Source organism: Coccinella septempunctata, chromosome 2 (genome assembly GCF_907165205.1).
Source record: "Coccinella septempunctata chromosome 2, icCocSept1.1, whole genome shotgun sequence".
Lineage (NCBI taxonomy): Eukaryota > Metazoa > Arthropoda > Insecta > Coleoptera > Coccinellidae > Coccinella > Coccinella septempunctata.
This window is the reverse complement of record NC_058190.1, coordinates 31,374,557-31,401,197: the sequence shown is the minus strand read 5'-3', so window position 1 is coordinate 31,401,197 and position 26,641 is coordinate 31,374,557. Positions and strand designations below refer to the sequence as shown.

At 34.7% G+C, this 26,641-nt stretch overlaps 1 protein-coding gene across 2 annotated transcripts in view; it reads right to left on the bottom strand.

Moving 5' to 3' along the window:
- LOC123306880 overlaps nt 1-26,641 on the bottom strand; it is a 306,081-nt gene that overhangs the window by 24,727 nt on the left and 254,713 nt on the right. Inside the window, exons 6-9 of one of the 2 annotated variants that reach the window (XM_044889060.1) lie at nt 23,826-24,037; nt 7,939-7,989; nt 4,740-4,831; nt 4,209-4,404 (exon numbers count right to left, since the gene is read on the bottom strand). In XM_044889060.1, coding sequence (XP_044744995.1) covers nt 4,209-4,404; nt 4,740-4,831; nt 7,939-7,989; nt 23,826-24,037 — 551 coding nt within the window. The remainder of the gene's footprint in view (nt 1-4,208; nt 4,405-4,739; nt 4,832-7,938; nt 7,990-23,825; nt 24,038-26,641) is intronic. The other variant, XM_044889061.1, reaches the window with a different exon arrangement.

The following is a 26,641-nucleotide window of genomic DNA, read 5'->3' as shown; positions in this document are numbered from 1 at the left end:
ATGGTGTTTCATATATGTAACGCTAATAGCTACAGTTACGGAGAAATAAAATAGATTTGCCAGTGAAATTTGCGTTACATATGTGTAACACTAGGTTATTATGGGTTGAAGAGAAAAGACGTGGAAAGCTATCCAAAGGCGTTTTGTTTTTGCAGGACAACGCCCCTGCACACAAATCTCATGTTGCCAAGCAAAACATTCGTGATTTAGGGTTTGAATTATCAGAACATTCCCCTCATTCACCAGATTTGGCTCCATCCGACTATCATGTCTTTCCTCAACTGAAAAAAAGTTTAAAAGGCCGTGAATTTCCTTACAACGAGGAGGTAATAAAAGCTGCGGAGGTCCGTTTGCAGAGTATGACCTCCAGACATTTGCACTCACTATGAAAATTCAGAGATTGATGTTATACAAGCACTTGGGATATCAGAAAAAAATAGAAACGACTCATCCCGAACGAGGGAGATATCAAATCATCACTTTGCCGAGTACCATTTGTTGAACAAAAATGGAGCAGGTTTGTTATTGATTCTACAAATAAAACTTTTAAATATTAAAGATTCTACAGAGCAGATTTAAACTGAAGATTGTTACTCAATTGTAACGAGCAAATGCTTGTCGAAGCGTTAGCAGATAAACCAAAATGATGAAAGTTGTCTGAACAACCCCATAATTAGTTTTCTACCGTCAAGAACATCCGTCAAGTATTGTTAATGAGTGATATTCGAGTCTATCGAGTACATACTTATTATGTATCTACCACCTACACTTTCGAATTATGAAACGCTGAATTTCCTTTCAATATACTTCCTCCATATTATATGTAGGTATGTACACAAAACGTTCAACAAAATCAATAGGGAGGTTGTTAAACTGAACAAGGAAACAAATATTGTCGGAGCAACCTAGAGAGTTTTCAGATCTATCGTATTCCGATCCGAACACATCATATGAAGTGAATCACGTCACTTAGTCACATGCGATTCTAATATCCTTCACAAACAAAGGCTTCATTCAGACCGAGGGATCAATTTCCAAAGGTCGTTCAACTGAAATTTCATCCCATCGTGAACGAAGTTCAGCTAACCATCTTCGAAGCAAACACGGCTCATTCAGAGTCCGCAACTCATCGTTGGCCCAATTTGGATATTGAAATAGAAGCGATCTGGCAAAGTTTGAAGGCTTATTGATGCATCCTCTAGATCAGATTTTGGTGTTTCTAATTTAACCCAGTAAATATAGATGTTCTTAGCCTTACCAACAACATACATATCAAGAAATTGATCTTCCATGTGTGCATTCGCCAATTTCTAACCATTTCACTATTGCCTTTAAAGTCTAATTAGATTTCCATTAAACATACTGCTTGAAACATCCCTTGAATACTGAATACCAGAATTGGTCACACAGATTGCAGACATCGAAATGTAAGGCTTCTAACATAACCCACAAGTGTGTGGTATGTGTGCAGAAGTCTGCATCCTTCGAAGTTACTTTCAGCTTGCCAGAAAGTATGGCAACTTCTGGTTAAGTAATTACACTGCGCAAAAAAATTAACGCACATTATGGAAATTTCAAATTTATTCTACAACTGAAGGTGTTCTCAATGATAATTATTTTGATCAGAATTATGCATGCATATGTTATCCACTTTCAACGGTTTTCTTCAATACAGATGTTTTTCCCAGCAGGAATAAAAAAAGATGATATTATCAGATTTTGAATGTATTGGCTCCATTCTAAAATCAGTTGTTCTCGATCAATTCTAGCGATCAATAGTTTTTCTTTCATTTGATTATCTACACTCGATCGCTATGCAACGCGAAACATGCAATTTGACCCAAGAGGAATGTGCCCAAGCGGTAGTTTTTCGAGAAAAAGGGTGGACATACACAAGAATTGCAGAAAGGTTTGGAGTTTCCCATACAAGTGTGTCCAGAATGTTGCAGCGATTCAGGGAGACAGGTATGAATGTCCGAAGACCAGGACAGGGTAGACCACGGGTAACAACTGCCATTCAAGAAAGTTACTTGAAAGTTTCTTCGTTGAGACAACGGTTGGCAACCGCTCGCCTCCTTCAAATTCAGCTTGAGCAAACTCATGAGGTGCAAATTAGCACTCAGACAATAAGAAATCGCCTCAGAGAATATGATTTAAGGCCTCGTGTCGCGGCAAGAGGCCCAGCTCTTACCCCAGCCCATCGAAGGGCGCGTTTGGATTTTGCGAGAGAGCATATTGGGAAGAGGCCGATTGGGAAAGAGTTCTCTTCACATATGAGTCTAGATTCTGCCTCTACCATTGTGATCGACGTTCCCTTGTATACAGACGTCCACATGAAAGATATGCCCAGTGCAATTTCCTGAATACTACTGGTTTCGGGGGAGGATCGATTAAGGTATGGGGTGGAATATCTTTGACTGCTCGCACAGACCTAGTGGTCATTGATAATGGAGCTATGAATGCTGATAAGTATATAAGGAACATTCTTGAAGAGTGCCATTTGCCCCATACATTGGTGAAAATTTCATTTTTATGGACGATAATGCCAGACCCCATCGTGCGCGCATCGTTCAGGAGTACCTTGAGGAGGTTGAAGTCTCTCGAATGGAATGGCCAGCAAGAAGTCCAGATCTCAATCCGATTGAGCAGGTTTGGGACAACCTCAATAGAAGGCTGAAAAGTTCAGAAAATCATCCAGCTACTCTTAATGACTTAGGAATCCAACCCGGAGAAATCTGGAAAGGATTAGATCAGAACATTTTAAGATCACTCATTTTGAGTATGAACCGTCGTTACCGAGCTGTAATTAATGCAAGGGGTGGAAATACCAAGTATTAAATCACTTATCAGCATTTCAGTATTTTGAAAATTGTTCAGTTCTCTTTTTTCACATAAGATTCGGTGAAATCCTGAATTTTTCTTCCATGTCCATGTCTTTTTTCGTTCAAAACCTTTCCGAGAGAACATAAAAAATAAGTTATAAAGTCAATGTAGAGTTAACCTTCATTAAAATTGAGATTATCAGAATGTGCGTTAATTTTTATGCGCAGTGTATAAATCTCCAGTATTTATAGGAACTCAACTGAAATATGCTGTCATAAATACAGCAGATACTGACTAAGAATTGTGAGGATATTCTATTGATGTCACCATTTATCTGCAACTCTCGAGACTCTGGACATTTCAAACCACCCTGCTAGACAATGAAAATATTCCAATGACTCATACCTACTCATATTCGAATAAACAAGAAATGAAATTTTAAACTTCTCTTCTCACTTTTCGAATACGTGCTCCAGTTGAGATACAGATATTTTATCAACTGATTCTTTATTATCTAGAAATTTGAATCCTCCGATGTCACCATCTTACGAGCAAATTGAAAGCTTTTACACTGTTAAAAATGAATTCCTCCAAAATACTCGTACTTCAGGATGCAACTCAATTCCAACAACTTGTGGACTATTTAATTTGTTCGTTTTCGATTACGTCGATTCGTTGAATCCTCGGATATCTTCTTATTGGTTATTGAAAAGAATTTAATTTGAGCGAACGATGAAATCCCGATGAAAAATTGAAACTTCCTGAAATGATGCGATCACATCGAATTTCTGCGAAGAAACTGGAAAACTTTTCTCATTACGTGAAGTAAACCTAGCTGAGTGGAATCGTTAAATTATGTTTATCGTTAGTTGATGGCTTTTTTATTCCATTTATAATATATGTCGAAATAAATGTCACTTTGGAGAACGGAAATGGAAGACAACAATTATAACGGCTTATGAAAGATCATGAAAAGAGAAAAACAAAATGTTTTCTTTATTGGATGCTATGGTATAACTTTTTCAATTATCAATCAGATTTTTTTTTTGCTACAGACTGTAGAGTCTGGACAATTGAAAAGTCTTTATCTATTTGCCAATCGGTGAAGAGCTTTTTCATTACTTTCAGCATGAATTAAATGAAATAGAGATTGTGATTGAGATTAGAGTTTTGGCCAACATTCGATATTAATTCATCACCAGTCGATCAGAAAAGCATCCAATAATAGAGACAGTTTTCTCTTGTGAGGGAGAAGAGGTTTCTCAAATATCTATATATACTTCCATAATTTCCAGGACAGGACATGACCCAGAATTTTCACTTCCTGGTTCTTAAAAACGTCGAATTCTTTCAATATCAGAGGAGAATCCTATCAAATAACTCACCTTCGGTCGAGACCACTTTCGATCTAACTAAATCAGCCTTATTTGCTACAAGGATTACGGCCTTAGTGCTAATGGTGTCTAGGGTCCATAGGGTCTGTAAAATGTTCTCAGCACAGTTTAGAGAGGAACGGTCGGCGCTGGAATAAACGACACAAAAGGCATGTGGATCCGTGTATTTGGAGATGCACTGACCCGGCTGTAGGAAAAACAATTAAGTTAATTATGCATTAAAGAAGGTATGAACATGCGAGTAGAATTTGCGACATGCCATGAATATTCTGGATACAAGCACAATGAAAGGTTTGAATTTTTTTAAGTCTTGAAATAAGAATAAATCTAATCATTAGTTATAGTTTTTTCTTATTTCCTCAAGGTCAACAAATGGGACGCCCTCAAAAAATATTTGTTAGCCCTTGAGCAACTAAAATGATCAAAAATAATTCAAACGCTTCACTTTTTGTCTAAAATTCTACATACAGGAAGACTCAATCAAATTCTTTCATCATCACTTTTGTGTTATTGTGTACTTACTGAAAGATCACTGGTAGAGAAGTCTATAAAAGTAAGCTCTGATTCTTCACCCGCTAGAAGGACTGAAACGGATTTTTCACCACTCTCGTCATCTGAAAAAAATATTTGCCTTTTACTCATTCTGAAAATATATTATTATTTTCTCTACTTTTTATTAGGTATGACCTTCGAATGCGTTAAAGTCCTCCTACAAGGAGTAAGTATGATTTTCGTTAATACCCATTGCGTAATCAAGATGAAATTTGTGTTTAGGTCTGTGTTTATATAATATAGGTCGTGGACATATCGATTCATTGTTTTCATGGGTTACAAATTGGTGAATGCGCCAGTAAGAATTATATTGAAAAAATGAATATTTTGATCTGCACTACTTCCAAATTTTCATTGGAATTTCATATTTATAGGGACAAAGAGTACATTTCTGCCGTACATTGATCGACTAGAAACTATCATACCGGTAGCTTGCCGGAATAGAATGAGCTATTATTTCGGGATGCTGTGAGGAAGGGATTTCTTCGTACATTAGCCGATCTTGTGCGATTGTAGCTCCTGCTCTTCCACTACCATGAGCATATGCACTTCTTTTATTACGATGGCGATTCCAATCTCTATTCATGACACTTTGCGTAATCAACTTCTCATTGACTTAAACCGTCGTTTCACCAACACTAATTGATCAAGTTGGATGGCTTCCAAAAATATTTCGAACTCGTGACCATTTATACATAATTTATACTACCCAACACCAGATGATTCTAATGGCCGATTATCGCACATTAATCAGAAAAAAATATCATACATATTATAAATACGAAGGCGTAGAAGGGCCACATAATATTTTAAAAATATTTTTCGTAGGAAGTAGGAATTTTACAAAATTCCGAGTTCAAGGTCGGAATTCAACTAAATTCCGACTATAAACTCGGAATCTATTAAATTTTAAATTTACTTCGGAACCGCTACAGGCTAGATGCACAGGCTGTTCTACGACGACATAGATTATTTCTCCATATATACAGAGGGATTGATGCGAGGTTTAGCTTTCGTAATACAATTCGATTCTGTTTTAATGAATAGTGAAATTCATTAATATTGTGTGTTCGTACATTTATGATGAATGTAATTGTTATTTATACAGGATGTTCTTTGACATTATTCAACTCTCCTTGCATGATGAAATCATATGTAGTGTATTTATGTATTATGAAAAACTTACCCAGGCTGTTCCATGACCGCTTCGGTCATTTCTCGATATACATAATGTACATAGGTACAGGTGTAGGTACATAAGGGAAATCGATAAGGAATATTATGTATAGTGTGGGCAAATTTCGACGTTTTAGCACTACAGCTTTTAAACCAGAGGAGATAGACAAAATCTGATACCCCATTCTCGTTCTCTTTTTCCGAGAAACTTACAATAGTAGTAGTGATTTTTGGCCACTTTCTTTTGTTTTCGAGTTATAAGCAAAAATTGGAAAAATGGCGATATCGAAATAAATTTATATCTCCGCTAATACTGATGATAGAGCTCTGAAATTGAAACATTATACAGGCACTTTTTTACGTAGAATCCAGTGGCGTGCTCGCCTTTCTAGCAGGATTCTTAATTACGAAGCTATGACCCAAAGTTATGTTTTTTTAAATATGAACATTAGGTTTCTGTGCAATTTTTTGAATGCCTAATTTCTACCGATTTCAAAAATATATAACATCATATGGTTTGTATCAATATGAATAATAGAAAATGGTCAAATCCACTTTTTTCCAATATTTCTATGGTTTCAACTTTTGCACAGAGCACAGAAAAATAGAGTTTCCTATAACAAAAGCAGTCTCCTTCCGGCAACGTCATTCTTTCTATGAATATTGGTAAAAAGTTACACAAAAGTCACAAAATTTGAATCAAGATATATTTCATAAATTTTCATAATAATGATAGGACTTATAGAAGGAGACAGTGGTAATCATACGATGCTATAGTTTTCTATGCTCATCAAAAGTTGAAACCATAGAAATATTGAGAAAAAGGGTTTTTGACCATTTTCTATTATTCATATTGATAGAAACCATATGATGTTATATATTTTTGAAATCAGTAAAAATTAAGCTTTCAAAAAATTGCACAGAAAAGTAGTGTTCCCATTTAAAAAAACATAACTTTGGGTCATAGCTTCGTAATTAAAAATCCTGCTAAAAAGGCGAGCACGCCACTGGATTCTACGTAAAAAAGTGCTTGTATAATGTTTCAATTTCAGAGCCCTATCATCAGTATTAGCGGAGATATAAATTATATATCTTATATATATATAAGAAAGAAGTTTTTTCCTAAAATATCCGGAATATACCTAAAAAAAGATTCATGTCGTTATGGAATACCCTGTAAAAGGTTGTCATATCATTGCTATAACCTCTCATAGAAGAAAACTCAAATAATAATGTACACCATATCTACGTCGTCGTAGAACACCCTGTAGAAAGTCGGAACTAAATAAGATTCCGAGTTTGAAGCCGAAATTTCACTAAAAATATTTTCAAAATATTATGTGGCCCTTTTACGTCCTTGTATACACCTACATGTAATTTTTTTAAATAATCTGTAATGTGAAAATTCGATTTAAGTGCAAAAATTAAGTTATCTCAAGAAAATTCACTTCGATTTTTGAACAGTAAATTTGCTAAATGGCGTACAACTTTTGCACAAACCTTCAGATAAATACTAGATTTCAACTCAATCAGATCTGATTTTTGGAAATATTGGAAAACGAATTCTCTGCGAACGGAAGATCATTGCTTTTCTCATATTTTTTTAGGCTTAAAAACGAATCGTTCATGAAAATTATTGGACAGGAAAAAATACATTGAAGCAAACCAATGGAAAGCTGTTAATATGCACAAAATAAATTTTTTCAATCGGATGGCAATTTCAATTCAACTGAACATTGACTAAATCAAATGGTACTGATGAACTGAATCCCAAGCAAGCAATTAAAAGAGAATGAGGAAGATATGGACACAAAAGAAGCTAGGAAGAGTAATACTGTAAGAGGAAATTGTACAATGGCGATGTTTAGTAATGTTAATAAGACTGATGAGCTGCCTAATCATTCCATAGTGAAGAAACAAATTTCGACACTGAAGAAATGATGATACAGAGCCTACTACTCTTGGGATACGAATGCACAATTAACTGACTCACCCTGATTGTAAAATCCTGATGATTTGTGTCTACGTCCTCCTCTAGAGACATCTATAAATTAAATTCTTTGAAAAAGTGTTTTTTATGTCCACGAATCCGTTATAGAAAATCATACACGTATAAATATATTTTTTCTCAATGTGTTAAAGCTTTTGCTTCGGAAGAAAAATATTTATATTGTAGCTAAAATTCGGTGGAACGGACTGAATACATCATAAGAGATATAAAACTGAATTTTTACAAATACTGGATATTCCACTATTCGATAGTTGCACTGACCATATTACTTTACTTTGTAAGCGGACTACTTAGCCAATAGGGATGGTTTGTAATATAAAATATTCTCGATTTCTCATCTCCTGTTCAGAAAAACTTCAACCACTTCCATTTTTTTTATCTCACAATCGGACGATAAGGTGCGTTCAAAAAGTTCGTCGTCAAGTAGGCTATGGAATTTCAAAGGTAGATATTCGGTCCCTTTAATTACTACATCTTCCCAAAATGTAGACAATGATGAATGATGATGATACTTGATGAAAATCCGTTATTGAACTCAATACACATTATACGATTTTCGGAAAATTCTGTTTTAAAACTCGACACGACATTTCCATAATTTTCTGATAATTTCAAGTTAACAACAATCCAAAACGCCAACTTGAAAGTTCACCAGGAAAATAGTTTAGCACAAGGATTACGTTTAAGAGGGGCCTACACTGTTTTAGTGGTTAGTTCAAAAAGAGAAAATGAATATCTTACGTCGGAAACCACTAATTTATATGGGGTTTTCATTATAATTCGTTCGTCATCTCGAAAAGTCAGAAATTTCTTTATTCGTCAGACTGAAAAAAAAATAAAAATTGTTTTCATTGAAGAACGAATATTCATTCGTGTTATTAACTTTTCGAGGTGAAATTATCTCTTCTGTGAATCTGCACATGAAAAACTTTGTCGAAAAATCTCGCCATTGGCTACAATTCGTATCCTGGTGAAATTCATTAAGTGCTGCCATCTTTTCGACGAAAGTGGAAACTATTTTAATATTCGTAAGTTCCACTCATCGTTCAAGTGTTCTGGCAACACCCCACATTCTGGTAGTCTTTTCCCCTTCACGCTTTATACGAATGGGGAGAAAGTCCCGTGGTATAAATTCCTCTTAAACATTGAATATCAAATATTCAAAGTTCCATAGCCTACTTAACGACGAATTTTTTTAAAAGCACGTTAAAATCGGGACGAAATTTGGCTGAAATCATAACCTTTTGGAAATACAACTGAATTTAAACTGGTAAATTGCAGAAGCACCCATCATATGGGTGGATTCAGATAATATATTTCACAATAAATTTTATTGGGGCATATATCATGTACAGGCTGGGCAAAATTCGTTGTCTACTGAGGGTATATAGAGAACTATAGCAGCTAGTAGACAACTGATGACGCATTTTCTAGCTCTTTTTCAGAGAAACAAAGAATGTTGAAAATCGCAGCCTTCTACGAATCCTCGTTTTTGAGTTATTAGCAGAAAATGAGATTTTGTCGATTTCGTTCTCATAACTTTTCTGTATTTGAAGTTACAGATCTGAAACTTGAATCTTTCACAGGCACTTTTTTACGTACAATCTACTGACGAGCTCAAGCGTGAGCGTTCAACCTTTTTTCTGCACGCATTTAAAGTTGCAAAGAATCACTTTCCCAAAAAGTGCGGCAAAAACGACTGCTATTTCATTTCCGCGCGCAAAAGCGTGCGGAAATGGATAAGAAGGGGTTTTTCCCGCACGCAAATATTATAGAGTTAATTAAATTCTTTCGTAACGACATGCAGAAATACGTCTGTCATTATACAGGGTGTTTCATTGGTAAATGAACATACAGTAACCTGAGCTAAAGCTACCCTAGGCGAGTCCAAAAAACCCAGTTATGAAAGGTCTAATCAATTCCATAACCGAGATATAGGCTGCTTCATGTATTCACCTAAAATGATAAAATAATATGAATTTCTCATAACTTTTGAACCATCCAGTATAGTCGGTTGATATTTGGAATATATGATTCAATTACACAGGTCGATAGACTCACATTTAAATTTCCAAAAAATTTCAGGTCCGTGATTGAAAAATATGGGACATCTTCCAAGCTGGAATTCAACACCCTGTATATCAAAATTTTCGGATTTAATGGAGATATTTGAAAAGAGCAGAAAATTTTCAAGGAGATTCAGTAGATTTCATTGTCCCGCACGTCATCTTGCTCAAAGGAAACTCCAGGGAGAGCGAAGTGAGAAATGTTTTCTTTGCTTATTTTAGTTACAAATCGTTTTAAGACCTGTGCAAGTGAATCACATGTTCCAACCGACTATACTGGTTGGTTCAAAAGTTATGAGAAATTAAAATTTTAGGTGAATTCATGAAGCACCCTGTATCTCGGTTATGGAATTGATGAGACCTATCTAATTGTTTTTTGGACTCGCCTAGGGTAACTCTAGCTCAGGTAACCGTATGTATTTACCAATGAAACACTGTGTATATGAATTAATCAAATGAGATATGATCTGTTTCGTGAAATGGATATGTTTATATATTTCAAGCGCTTGTAGAAAAAATATTGTTCCTAACTCGTGCGGAAAGTGTCTTGCCTGCACTCAACTGCTTACTGCAACGGCAGTTTCGTGCGTGCAAGTATCACCTCCGCACTTGATAGGAAAATAACTATTTCACTTCGAATCATTCGGCGAACTTCTTTTTTTTTCGATTCAAATTTTTTGAATTTGAAATTTTTGAATTGAAAAGTCAGAAGATTCTACGTATAAAAGTGCCTAAGAAGGTTCAAATTTGAGATTTGTAACTTCAAACACAAAGAAGTTATGAGAACTTTTCGAAATCGTCCAAATCTCAATTTTTATTTTTAACTCAAGATCTAGAAATGGGAGGTCGGTTATGTTTTCAGACATGGAAAGAGAGGAAAAAAGAGCTCTAGAATGTATCATCCGTTTTATTCTAGCTGTTATAGTTCTCGAAATCCCCTCGGTAGAAAAAGAATTTTGCCCACCTAGTACTTTATTATTCATATTGAAAACAAAGTAACCTAAAAATGAATAATCGTGAACGGAAGTGATGAGTTCGTAGACATAATTTATTTCCTCACATATCGGCGAAAAATACGTAACAAAAAAACATTTGAAACACTTCCATCTCCCTCAAACGCGAGTCTTTTTCCTCATATCTCGGCTCACTTTGAGTCTTTTTAGCTCAGCGCCTGTTCTGGACCGAAAAATTGATTTTGTCGGGGCTTTCATCTCCACAGTTTTATTAGCTGAGAGAATGCATATTCCCGGCGTGGAGAAGGCGAACCATTAGTATCGGTATGGCGTGAAAGCATTGTCAAAGGTTCCCCCTAATATATTCCCGGTGTTAAGTAATTTATTCCACAGAGCGAATCTGTCAACCCTGGTCGAGTCGGCTGAGACAATAAGATGGAAATAGGGTTTCTTCCTGCAAATGAAGTATTTTACAATCAGTTCGGCACTTCGGCCACATTTGAATGTATCAGAAGTTCCATTGATTTGACTTTTCCAGGCTCTGTACAAGGTGGATATCTTCCTGAAGGGAAAAGGGGTGAATCCATGAGTTACAATTGAATGGGTTCGAATTTATCTGCATGGGTATTTGCTCCGATGGGTGTAGAGGGTGGGCAAAATTCGATGGCATTGGATGATAGCTCCGTAACCGTAAGAGCTAGGAAAAATGGATGGCACGTTTCCGACCTCGATTTTCAAAAGATTGTTGATGGCCAAAATCGCATCCCTCTATCGTCTTTTGTTTTCAAGTTATAAGTAAAAACTCACTTTTTGACTCTTCGTACTGGTGCCTCTATTGCGTAAAGTATCAGTGATATCGAAAAACAAATATTACATTATAAAGACAGTTTTTCATATAGAATGCAGTGGCGTAGTCCAATTGTTTTTTCAGCCCGCCACTTCAGTGATATAGCGATAACTTTTACTTTTTCAAATATAAACCTTATGTTATTCTTACATATTCCAGTCCAATATTCTTTTCTAATTCAGAATATATAATATACGTCGCGTCTCTAATTTTTCTCCAATAAAAAACTCAACTCAAAATCTAGTTCGACCAAGTTGACAGGTCATTTCATTGATAACATGATAATGAACTTTATGCTCCTACATTGTGTCAGGTTATTAAATGACACAGTGGATCCCCTTAGGTTTATTATTCAAATATTGAAATTGTAACAACCTTGTAGATTTCCAAGAATAAACCTCATTATTACTACTAATATGAGAGATTTTGGAGATCACTTTTATTCCGAATATTTGAAAACTTTCTCAATATGGAATGAATCATTTTCAGGAAATATACTGAACCTGGATTCAACTGAATATGTTCCGAAACCTTTTCAACTAATAGACAATCTAAATACTAGTACCACAGCTTTTTCAAACACCTTCACAAATGAGGATACGCCACTACTAGTAGAGGTTAATCGGTAAATAAAGTAGTCATGGAAATTCGCATAATTTCCTCATTTCCTGAACATCTTCCCGAATATTCGGAATGAAAGTAATCTCCAAAATCTCTCATAACCTGACACAACATAGAAGCATTTAGTTCATCATCATATTATTAATGAAAATTACCTGCCAACTTGATCGAACTAGTTTTTGAGTTTTTTTATTGGAAGAACACTTAGAGTTAGAGATACCACTTATATTATATATTCTGAATCAAAAAAATAATGGGACCGAAATATGTAAAAATAACATAGGGTTTATATTTAAAAAAAAATGAAAGTTACCACTATATCACTTAATTGGCGGACTGAAGAAAATTTTTGACTACGCCACTGCATGTTATTTGAAATAGTGTCTTCAGAATGTAACATTTGTTTTTCGATAATACTGATACTTAACGAAATGAAGGCACCACTACGAAGAGCAGAAAAATGAGTATTCACTTATAACTTGAGAACAAAAGAAGATAGGGGGAAGCGGTTTTGGTCATTAACAATCAAATAGAGGTCGGAAACATGCCATCCATTTTTCCCTTGTTCTCACGGTTACAGAGCTGACATTCAATTCCATCGAATTTTGCTCACCCTGTACAAGGTCGGCATAATTGGTCATACTCTTGAACTCCAACTTTTTAAGCCTAAAAGATGAATGATACATTGCGGTTGCAACTGCATTCCTCATTCTTTTAAGGTTTACGAGTTTTTTCTTCGTTTCAAAGTCTTCTTCAGTTTTCCTCATCATTCCATCAGGCCCAAAAGTAGGAGAAACTGCCAAAATCAAGGAATTTGGTACACCTAGTATAGGGGGTTGGTTCAGCTCGTGCACGTCTACGAGTTTTTTGTGTGGTCTTCTAAAAGCTTATCAACAGGATTCATTGAAGATTATTATCAAAGATTTCATTTTCGAATATAAAACATAACATAAACTTACGGACATTAATGGACTGTAATTCTACCACTTATTTGACTGAGCGTACTCTAGGCTGAATATAATGAGATTGCATGCTATAATTGAGTTAGATATCACTCTCCTTTCGTGCAGCCGTGAAGAGAATTTTCACTGTGCGCTGGAATACACGAGACAAAATACTGTTTCATCATTCCATTGTGTCTCTGTCGATTTCCATTCGACACTGGCAACTCTTTGTGTAACAGCCCGCTATTCCACATGAAATAATACACCCCAACAACTAGTAACGCAGAGCGATAACATTGACAATGGCTCTCCACTTCAAACAATGTTCTTGAATGGTTTATAAAAATGTAGTCTACACCTCTGCGAGAAATTAATGTTTGTCAATACGTTTCCGCGTGGTCTTGTAAGTTAATTAGATTGCTCATTACGCCAAGCCAATCAAATAACATGTCACGCAGGCCATGTCATCCATATACACTAGTTCTGCTCGAGAATGCCTTCAGCTCTTAATTAACATCTGGGGAACCCTTTATTCCCAATTGAAATTCTTCAAGATCATTTTTATGAGGTGATTAAAGGGTGCACTTGACATATTTATTGTTTCCTCTCACTAAATATATGTCTAAGTATTTACTTGATTTCAGTTGAATTTAGCTGACTTAATTTACTCTTCATTCCTTGTATGTACTAGTCCATCATTAATGTGATCATTAACTCATAGGTATATTATGAATGTAAAGGGAACATTATTTCTCTTATTATTAACATCGAATACCGAAGAATAGGTAATTCACAGTCATATTGAATGTAAAACCGTATTCGGAAGTACCCATATTCTGGCGTTTCATACCCATATGAAATATTGCGGTATCATTCTATTACAAAGTAAAATCATTCATGGTGATTCAGTGGAAACAAACACTGTATCTTAAGATCTCCATAAACTTTGAGAATACATTTCTCATATTTGTCCTCCTGGTACCGAAGTAAAACTGAAAATGAACGCTGGCTTTCTTGTCGAAAATCATGATTTATATAAAACTACTGATATATTTGAGTTCAGTGATAAAATGGTCGAAATTTGGTTCAGAATAAAGTGATGTGCTCCATAGAATGTTACCGAACTTTAAAATCAATAGAGAAAAGATTATGACACGAGGGAGCCAAAGGAACATCACTTTCCTTATTTTGCACAATCTATGTGTCTATGTATAGTAATTGACAGTTAAGTAAAACTTATGTAGATATGAGTATTAGATCAATGTTTTCTATTGAAAACGTGTTTCAGTCTTCAACATTTTCAATTCTATTGTCTTGACTATTGGTCAGGATACAGTTTTTTTAAATGTTGGTATTAACAAATGAATTTGAAACAATAAGAGTTAACGTTTTGAATCCTATATCACACCCCTTCCTCAAAATAATTCGCTTCATTATTTTTCGGAACCCTTTTGTCTAATTTATAAGACTTTGTTTATTTATTGATTCTAGAAGAAAACAGATATCTGATATTGATGAATAGAACACTAATGAATTCGTTCAAGAGAACCTACAATCGACAAATACACTATGTAGAATAACAAGACCAAACCAAACCAAACGAACAACAAATATTTCAATTTATTGACGGCGATTCTTCATATTCGTAGACGTAAAAATTAATTGGTACAAATACCTAAATACGCATAATTTTCAAAATTCAAATTTTACAACTATAGCAAAATGCTATAGTGATCTTATGTAGAAGATTGTACATTACGACCATAGAATTTTCGAACATATAAATAAGAACAATAATTCGAAGAAAAGAGATATATTACCAAAGATATTTAGGACAAGAGGAAACATGTATTCGATTGATTGAAGGAAATAATAAATTTTCAACGAGAACTTTTCAATAGCCAATACCATAGTTGGCTAAAGTTACAAACCGGAATGAAATCAGCAAATTTCCATGTGAAGTGAATCAATTTTATGTACTATTCGAATACTTATATCAATATGACAAGAGAAGAATTGAAATAGGAAACTTTGAAGAAAATAATCCTAATAAATTCTATTTGTTCCTTTATAAAGAGAATATGAACTGAGCTGTAGATGGTTTTGATTGATTCGTATTTTTCAATATAACTTGAATATGCGAACAATGAAATATACGTATAATATTGAGAAAATATGAGTGAACCTAACAATTAAATGCTTATGTCAACCTCGTTTCTGAAACAATAAATCAAAATATTCAGAATTATTTATAAGTGAATGTTATCCTGAAATAACTGTTTCTGAAAACGAGTGCATAAATTATAAGTTATACGCATTTTCTACAAACAATTTTCATTTTTCTTGCCTAGTATTTCTGAGAACATAATAACTGTCCATTCAAGTAACTCTAACAAAAAAATACCCTCTAATCAGTATTAAAAAAATATTCGTTTTTATAGTCTTTCTTCCACCTCTCCTTCTTTATGCATTTTAGATGGTGTTTTCGGAATAATGCTCTTGCTTGTGAAACCTATAGATTTATATATAGATATAAACTTATTAGAATTTCAATCCTGAATGCACAAACAATAGAATTTATCAAACAGTATTTCAATTCTGTTGTGTGAGTATTAATGAATGTTTGATGAAAAATATTTTGGGATACGTTCACAGCCGAGTTTATGAAATTATTCATGAAGCACGGTTCGAGTAGCTGTAAACAATTTTCCAAGCGAATAATTCGACATGTTCTCTCCAATAGGAAATGGCCACAATTATTCGGAAAACCATCCACTTTTACAATACTGTTCAATTCTATCAAACTCAATTGTGTATATTTTGGCCTGAAAATAGAAAATTGAAATCCTATTATTTGTAGTGACAGCGGTGTTTGCGGTCGTACAAGTATTTCATTTACGTGGAGCTCTAAATTAGTTTCTAGTGTGTAATTTCCAATACTGAGTGTCAGGAACATTCTGAATAATTTCTTTTTTTCGTTGGTCAAATATAGGTTTATTTCCTATAAAAGGTGTCTGTAAACAAATACGAAGAACTTACGTATATAAATCTATACATGATATAAAGCACTCAGTAGATGTTACTCACAAATTTTTTTTAGTTCTCATAACTTTATTATTGAGGGTTGAAAATAACAACCCCTTATTATTCTCCTTTAAAAATTGTTTTCGTGGGATAGATTTTCGAAAAATAAAATTCTCTTATGGTTTCGCATTCAATTCTGGAGAAGAAGTCTCTTGCAAAATTTCGATACAGTCGATACTTTTCTGGGAATAAATAAAAACTAACAAGCAGTTCTCCACTGTTCATTCCATATCATCGTATAAGTGTTCCAAAGAACTCCCACGAAAATAAATGCATCAACACTCTGCCTCATAGACTTTCGTATACCTACTGCTTGTAAGTTTTTAATTATTCTGAGAAAAGTATCGACTGTATCGAAATTTTGCAAGAGACTTTTTTTCTCCAGAATTGACTGGGAAGCTATAAGAGAGTTTTATTTTTCGAAAATATATCCCACGAAAACAATTTCTAAATTTCAGAAGGGGTTGTTATTTTCAACCCCTAATAATAAAGTTATGGAATATTAAAAAATTGTATGAGTAACATCTACTTGGTGCTTCATATTATGTATAGTTTTATGACTAAGTGTTTTTTAGAACTCGTAAAAAAAATCGAGGACGACTTCAAAAAATTTTTATAGGAAATACCCCTGCTTATTTTTATCGAGGAATCATTTTCCTAAGTCCTTCGCATTTGTTTACAGAAACCCTGTATATCATATAGGTCCCTATTTTTCTATAATCCTCAATAAGAACCCAAATTTATTTTTCTACAAAGCTAACTTATTGCTCGGGATAGACAATATGAAAAAACTGGAATAACGCTTATTGTGAATGCACTAGACACAAAAATCATTGAAAGCTCGATATTACTAGTGTATGCTGCACATTCTCCTTAATTTTTTGACTCGAATTAAACCTTCAAAGTTATGTCAATTCCGACATTTAACGTGATTTCGAGGTTATGATCATTTGGTATTTCTCTGTCATCGTCATCCACGTTTTGAGACAGGGTTGGTCAACGTGTGGAAGCGCGTATAAGGTTTTGAGAAGCTGATATTATTCATATCTAGAATAAATGAAGCGAGGAAATTATTTTAGCAAGAAAATTGTATTCGTCCTTGTTGAAGTCAAGGTATTGACATGGTGGTCACGTCAGGATCACAATTAGGGTCAGTTTCAAACCGTACGTGTTCCTCAAGACGCTTTAACCTACCGAATTGTCCCTTTGATCCTATGTAAATAGAGAAAGGTCAGGCTAAATCAAACTATATAAAATAGGATGTTTGATTGAATAATACATTGAGTGCAAGTGGGAGTTTGCTATTGTGTCTCGACCTCTGGTCGTTTCAAATGAAACAGGTTTGAACTTGGACTAAAATAATTATGATCATTTTGTTCCACTCATTCGGGTATTTGGCAAAATTTATGTATTCTCTATACATATATTCTTGTCAGTATAGAATACAGGCTGTTTAGTAGCCAAAGTGCGGGAGTTGTTTCTGTACACGAAATGAAACAAAAAATGCGGAAAAACTTTTTAAACAACTCAACCCTGTTCAAGATGATCGAAATTTTGTATTTCTTCATCTGTATTCGTATCTAAATTTGAAGGATTCATTCCCTTTTCTTATATTGACGCTACAGAAATCCCAATGGCAGCGTCGAAAATCTAATTAAATTTATTTTCTGGGACCTGGATCATTCTCGTTTCTGACAATACCTGCCTACCATTGAATTTCTAAACCGCCAATAAATTAAATATTATGGAAGCTTCAGGCGAAGAAACGAATTTCGATTACCTCAAATAGGGATGAGTTTTCAAAATTTTTTTTTGCGTTTGACACATTTAGCTCCAGAAGTTTGGTCAAAAGCCTTTTCAATTACTATGGTGCATAATATTTTATACCCATACCTTTCTTAGTGAATATTCACTTCATACTATCGATTAATATATTCTCGAATATGAGTCTTACTAGTAAGACCGAGAGTAAGACTATTGTCATTCCCCAAAATATTGAAAAAAGGCACCATAACAACTATTCCCAAACACGGTACAGACCATCATTAAGTACAAAATTATAGATCCATTACATTGCTGCGTGTAGTACTGGGAAAACTTTTTGAAAAAATCATCAAAAGAAGACTGGAGGAGAAACTTACTGATGACATTCCAAAATGCCAATTCAGATTCCGCTCAAAAAAATCAACAATCCATCCTCTCACTATATTTGTATCCAACACGCATAATGCCCAAAGAACTCGGAAAAAAACAGCTGCTATTAGTTTGGATATCAACAGAGCATTTGACAGCGTGTGGCATAAGGGGCTACTTTTCAAACTACACAAACTAGAAACTCCGAATTACTTGATAAAGATTGTGAAAAGTTTCCTGTAAGAAAGAAAACTATCTATCCAGAACAGAGTACACCTCTAGGTCTCCCCTTTCCCCTCTCTGTTGGGGAAACTGTTGACAATAACTTCTTAAAAAAAAATTCTCTTTATGGAGAATTGAGGATTTTGTGGCTTGAGTTAAATGCACATTGTGGTTCTATGACCACCTCCCGCTAAAATACATGCATCATAGACCTTCGTATTCTGCATGTTAGTTTTTATTTATTCCGAGAAAAGTATAGACTGTATCGAAATTTTGCAGGAGACCTTTTTTCTCCAGAATTGAAGGGGAAACCATAAGAATTTTATTTTTTCGAAAATCTATCCCGCGAAAAAAATTTTTCAAGGAAAATCATTAGGGGTTGTTATTTTCAACCCCTAATAATAAAGTTATGAAATGTAAAAACATTGTGTGAGTAACATCTACTTAGTGCTTCATATTATGTATAGTTTTATGACTAAGTGTTTTTTAGAACCTGTAAAAAAAATTGAAAACTGTCAACTCGACTTCGCCTTTCAAAGGCTGTATCTTGAAAGGGAGGTCGATTTCGAAAAATATTCATGGGAATAACCCATGCTCATTTTCCTCGAGGAATCATCTCCTTATGCCCTACGAATTTTTTTACAGACACCCTGTATAATTAACTTCCTGGTCATGCCAAGTGCCTACCACCTTGACAGCTAGAGTAAAAGTTGATAAACTTCTTAACGAAAAAAGCATTTTACTGTCTTGAAGATTTCAATGCAGTGATGATGAATGACGCGAATTTTTTATAATTGTTTATTTGTATTTCTTTAATCCATTTTTATCTTTCAGGAAATTTATTCATCCACATCTATCTGTCTATCTTTTTCATCCTTTTCACTCACAATCGTCCTGATTGTGAAAACATGTAGCGATTGTAACGAAAGTCGATCAGATTCAGATTAAACATAATATAAATTCAGAACGATATATTATTATCCGATACGGCCTGTCAAATCTTCGATTTTCAAAAATCAGTGTTACTGAATTGCGCAGATTTCGATTCAAAATAGCAGTTAACGATACTTATCCATCGCTTTTTGGCATTTTTGCAGCGGAAACAAATAAGAGTTGGCAAATGGTTTTGACATTGACGGCATTCCATGTGTGAAAAAGCTTAACAAATTTCCCATAGTTCAGACATATTTTCTTCAATTCTTGATAGACTGAATAGTTCGGGGAAAACCAGATATTTTGATTAATATCAGTGGCCAAATTCTCTGGTCGACAGTAGTAATTCGTCCAAATCTGATAGTTCAACTATGAGAGCAGTTTCATTCTAGAATTCAAAAATTTTTCCATCTAGGTATAATCCTCCAGTCCCATTTCTTGACACTCATAAAGATTGCAACATAATATTCATGTGAGCAACAGTGTTACTCAGTTCAAAACACATAAATTTCCGACCACTGCCAGGTTTACGGTGTTGGAAGTACGTGATATGTATAACTTTTCTCCATGGATAATTCATAAACAGAATGAAGATTTCCTGAATACAGATATGATGCTAGCCAGAAATATTAGATTTTTCAATAATAAGAGTATGTATCATAATTTTCGACTCCGAGGAATGATTTCCTTCAGCGCGGAGCTGAAATTATTTTCTCAGAATAAGACTGCATCAATATTACTATAAACAGACAGTTTTATGGGTGTTCATTCATGAAAAGTGTATGGAGATAATCTATATTGGAAGAAACTTCGAGCAGAAATAGAAACGATGGTTGTTGTCGAAGTGAAATTGTAATGGATTTCATAACTGCAACTATGAATAGATCCAAATGAATTTATATTTGAACACTACAGTTTGCGTTCCATCCACGAAGAGTTAGATTACTGTTGACGATTTCCAGATGTTCAGTACAAAAATTTCTCCATCAAAGAAACCTGGCCTAGGTGTCCCACAACAGTTACGCTGTGTACTGTATCTACATTTAGGAAATATAAAGGAATCTTTCTTTCTGTACCTGATTGTTTGAGCTCCACACAAAAAAATATTTCCGGTCGCACAATGAGGTGTTAAGTTTTTCGGGCTGATCCAAATTCTTTCAAATGATAACTTTTATTTTTTTTTTCTGTTTCTATATAGAAAATAGAAAATACTCTCGCATTCTTCACTTCGAAAATACCGATACTTTCAGCATAACCACTCAGAATATATGAAATCAAAAACTGCCATCGGAATATATTTTTGGTCAAATATTGTAAATCGTTTACGCGATATATCTGATAGTGACCTGTGAAATTAATTTTTGCAGAATCATGTATACGAGTATATCCATTTACATACTTGACTAGGAATGAGCTGATAATGAGAGAAAAATTGCGGCATATGGGATTATCAAGCTCGTTATTGAGTTGATCATATGATTATGAAGATCGCAGCCTATAATTGGATTTTCAAGACGGAAGTTTTTGTCTGTGACAGAGTGAAGATAAATAAAAAAAATTATTGAGACACAAAAATAACATCCATTGATATGAAATCAACAAATTTTTGAACTGAATCGAACTAAGCAACAACCATCACTCAAAGTATTAACAGAACTACTATTTCATCATTTTCGTCAAGAAAGAGTAGAGGCTGACCGTGGTCTCTGTCTCATTCAACCTCCTCAGAGCAACAAAACTCCTTTCTCGACGATTATAGAACGAATTGATAGCCTTTTTAATCAACGCCAGCAGTCGCTCTTGTTGAAGGAATACACTCTAGCGCCATCTAGAAGGAAACAAGTTCCAACTCAATTTACTTTCCGAATTCCCAAAATAAAGGAGGGCAGCATATATCTGTTAGGCATTATCCATTTTATGATTTCGATGTTACTGCCATAAATTCGAATCCGGACGTTTCCTTGCTCTATCGCGTCTATTTGATTACCGCAAAATGCGGTTCCTGCAATCTGAGAATTTGTGTAAATTGAATAATGGATACATGTTGCCATCTTCACTCTGAGAGTTAGGAAAGGGAAATGAGTTGGTCCCTGTTTCTTGAGGTTAACTACTGGCATTGAATAAAGAGCAACATAACATGAAAAATGCGATTTTAACTGAAAACACCTGGTTCATAAATTTCTAGTGTTAAAAATCTCAGTTGATTATACATGCTGTTCCATTTATTCGGCAATAGAAGATGAATCCATTAATAGGTTCATTTTGGAAAAAAAATTCAAAAACACGGCTAATATGTGACTACACAAAATTTTTTCTGAATTTGCTTCGTCAGTTCGATATTGAACTCGAAATAGACTAATAAGGCTTTCATCCAGAAAGACAACTGTTTCAAGTATACTCCATTCACTTTTATAGAAACACTCGATTGGCCATGGAAATTTGACACATTCCATACTGTATCGTACGAAAATGTGACGTTATTACGAAATGCATGAAGATGCAGTAGTAGGGAATGGGTATATCAAAAGAAATAATGGATAATTACAAGGATGTTGAATTCTTCAACAAAAATCATCTTGTGTTAATCTCAGTCAAAATAATTGAGAGGATTTCTAAGGCAAGGAATTTCTCATGAGCTAACTAACAATCGACAGGATAGTTGGTACTATTTCCATTAATTTAGAGCCTTTTCTCAAAATGAATGTATCGGAGTCCGTGAACCTCACAGATTTAAATAGTATAGATTTGTTTCTGGGGAGTAGTCTGAAATCCCTAGTGAATCCCATAGACTGATAAATCGTTTAATGGACGCGATTACAATGAGGTATTTTCTGGTTGTGTTCCATGGTCTATGAGGAGCAGAAAACATTTGTACTGGGATTGTAGACGGGTATTTACAAAATTTGATAAGATTCACTTTTATTGTCGAGACTCTCAATTAGGTTTTCCGTTGTAATTTGTTGTAGTTTTTTGTTATGATTATTTTCCGAGTTTTTCTTCATTAAGTAGACGTTCGAAAAAAAATGCGGTATTGCATGAATCGACTTAGTAGTCAACAAAACAATTCTTTTGCGAATGATCAGTGACTGAATAACTGTTTCAATTAACAACAGAAGAATTCCTGAATGCGGCTGCCAAATGACATTCGAAATTTTGTAGTGAATGTTCCAAAGTGGTTGAAATAGCCGAATAGATCGATCATACATTAAATTTACCGTCATCAATTGCTTCACGTCGATTAAGGGAAGGCAATCTTATACGCTAATTTCCAAAAAGTCACAAATTTTTTGATGAAATTCCAATAAAAAATATCTGTATGTCAAGATTCTAACAACTGAAGAGTATATTCTTAAACTAAGTTCTCTCGGAGAAAATGTAGGTAAATCAATTGCAATGTAATTAGAATTACATGACTGATTATTCGATAGATACGAGTTATATTACCTATTTCCCAGAAGTCAAGTCTGTATTATAATAGCTATAGGTTCTTTCGTTTGCATAAAAAGTGTAGCACTTTTCTACACTCGATTTGATTTACACCAGTGTAGAGGAAGTGTAGTTTATCTACACATACAGTCAAAAGGAGATGTAGATAAACTACACCTCCTCTACACTGGTGTAAATTCAATCAGCAAACTAATACTAAAATCGAGTGTAGAAAAGTGCTACACTTTTTCTGCAAACGAAAGGACCTTATATTATGTACCTCGCACAAGACACGACTGAGTTAGGTTATAATACCGACTAATATCTCGGGATCTCGAGATACTGACTTACATAATATTAAGTCGGGATTAAGAATAAAATAATTTCTTAGGCTTAGGCTGCACCTTCGTAGCAAGTTTCGTAATGCAAAAAAATACATGCATCTTCATTTCTTCCATTCTATGATTAACCATCAATATCAATAATTTATCACATTTTCTTTTGGAATGAAGGGCTTTCAAAAATACTCGTTTCTTCTCTTTCAAATGCATAGCAGAAAACAATTTTGTTTTGCGATTTTTTGCATTTCTCTGCTCGATTTATATTGTATAAAGAGTTGTTTCAATAAATGGAACCTCACCTATGCTTGTATCATAAGCGTGAAGGTACTCCGAAGTCATAAACTGCGAAACAAGGGAAGACTTTCCAACAGCTGGACCACCTAGCATAAGAACCTTGTAGGGTGTAGGACCTGGTGCACTTGTCGAAGATTCCCTTGAGGAAGCCAAACTACATGACGCCGACGTTCTCGCTGAACCCGCTGTTGAAGTTGGTCCAGGGAGTTGTTCGGTGCTGAAATGAGAAGTTGAAAGTATGAAAAAAAAATTAATCAATTATTTACAACTACGAAACCGAAAGTAAGTTTATCAAAATGTTTACGACTAATGAGTCTTCCCTTTCATTCTGTCAGCATTGATTTGGTTATCATCATTTTTGGCGCATCATGTCCTCACAAAATATTAAGACTGCTTACTAGGGTGACTAGGATATTCAACAAACGAAAAAAGTTCTGGGCCTGCCATTTCAATTAATGGAGTAATTAACATTACGAGGATGTATTGATATCTAGTTAGCCCAGACCAGTTCCATGCATAAAAAAAATATTGCGTTACCATAGCAACGAAAAATAAGTCATCAGAAGTGTCAGTGTGAAGTTTGAGGTCGAAAAAATAAACCAGAGTTACGCAATAAATTAAAAGAAAGAAGATGTCCACCGAAACTCTGAAAATCGAAAAATTGGAGTACAATCGAGCCATCATCAAGTACCTGCATTTAAAAGGGTTAAGAGGCAAGCAGATTTACGAAGATATGCTTAATACCCTAGGTGATCAATGTCCTTCGTATCCGTATGCGACCGTGAAAAATTGGTCTGCAAGCTTCAAAAGAGGTTAATTTTCCATTGAAGATGATGACCGATCGGGAACGCCAGTTTCTGTGTCAGTCTCCGAAAATATCGATGCAGTTTATGACATGATTTTATCAGATCGTCGAATAGGGCTAAAACGGATATTTGAAGCACTGAATATTTCATACGAACGCGTTCATCATATAGTTTACGTCCATTTGGACATGAGAAAAATTGCTGCAAAATAAATCCCCAAATGTTTGAATGTTGACCAGAAGCTTGCAAGATTAGAAGCATCGCGTTCGATCTGTGCTCGATTTGAAAACGATGTAGACTTCTTAAACCGAATTGCTACTATGGATGAGACAATCGATTAAATGGCGATACTCTGGTTCTCCAAGACCTAAGAAGTTTCGTGTACAAAAATCTGCAGAAAAATTTCTTGCCCCAGTTTTTTGGGATTGCCATGAAGTAATCATGATTGATTTTTTGGATGAGGGTAGAACATTAACCGACCGGAGATTACTATTCGACATTACTGACCACTCTACGGGAGAAAAGACGCGGAAAGCTAACCAAAGTTGTTTTGTTTTCCAGGACAATCCCCTCAGATTAAATCTAATGTTGTCATGCAAAAAAATTCGTGATTTAGGGTTCAAATTACTAGAACAACCCCCTTATTCACCAGATTTGGCTCTATCCGACTATCATCCCTTTCCTCAACTGAAAAAAAGTTCTTAAATTTTCTTCTTGTTCTGCAAACAAGAAAAAATATTTTATTTGAAATGTCTAGAGCCTTTCCAGGTTCGCTGTAGTAAATGTATCCAATTAAGAGGAGAATATGTTGAGTAATTAAATATTTTGACATTGAAATGTTGTTTGGTTCTGTAGTAGGCTAAGAATTTTTCCATATATCCTCGTATTAAAAAATAATTTTCGTAAAATCGCAGTATCTTTTGGCCGTCTGAAATCTACGAGGAAATCTATTTGAATTCAATAAAAAAACCATACGTTTATCTCGAACGTTCTTCAAGATATGGAAGGTACCTAAATTAAAAACCTTTTCAACCATGAAATTTGTCAAAAAAGTAACACAGGAGGTCTTACGTCAAAAAGGTAACACAGAGAACATATGACATGGCAGGTATTTCGAAAAAAGAATTTCATGCTGATGCATAATTTATCTAATATTAAATTTGCGTTTTCTCATTTGGAAAAGCAATGGCGCCAAATTTTGAATCGTTCCTCCTAGCACAAAATTTCCAAAAGTTATTGACCGACGGAGCATTGCTGAATAACCTGATTGATAGAGTAAGGTTAATTCCGTAGAATAGATTATGTTGTGGGTGTAAGGGGTACTAACGGGTAAAATTCTAAGACAGATGTTATATCTTCATTTATTTTCTTCCTCTACGTTTCGACTTCGGACGCCAGCCTTCTTCAGGACTCTACAAGTCATCAATGTCCAATGTATTATATGTTTCTTGTAGACTCCTGAAGAAGGCTGGTATCCGCAGCCGAAACGTAAAGGAAGAAAATAAATGAAGATATAACATCTGTCTTTGAACTTTACCCGTTATTACCCTTTACACCCACAACATAATCACCTGTTTATTTGAAATATATTTTCTAGAGGAATCGGTCCTAAAATGTTTTATTTTTGAAAAAATTCAGTTGAATAAATATTTAAAATAGTGATGCCCACGAGACCTTCATAAAGTCTCGTCTCGTAGACTCTAGCCTCGCCTCGTCTTGCGTTTCGTACGTTCGTTTATGAACGTCTCGTCGTTCATAACCTTTTTTAAAAGCGGAATATTCATTTCTGCTCATATTTACGCATAATCTTGTTAATTTACCGGTTTATAGCTTCCAGTAATGGTACGTCTTTGAAATATAGAAGGAAGGATAATGTCACCAAAAATTTTCTTCATTGATTGGGTGATGTATTCGTTCCAAGATATATGAAGAGAAAAAAAAAACGATCATTCATCGTTCAGTCTTTATGAAGGAGATGACCAATTCTTTTGACTGGATTATCAAATCGAGTGCCT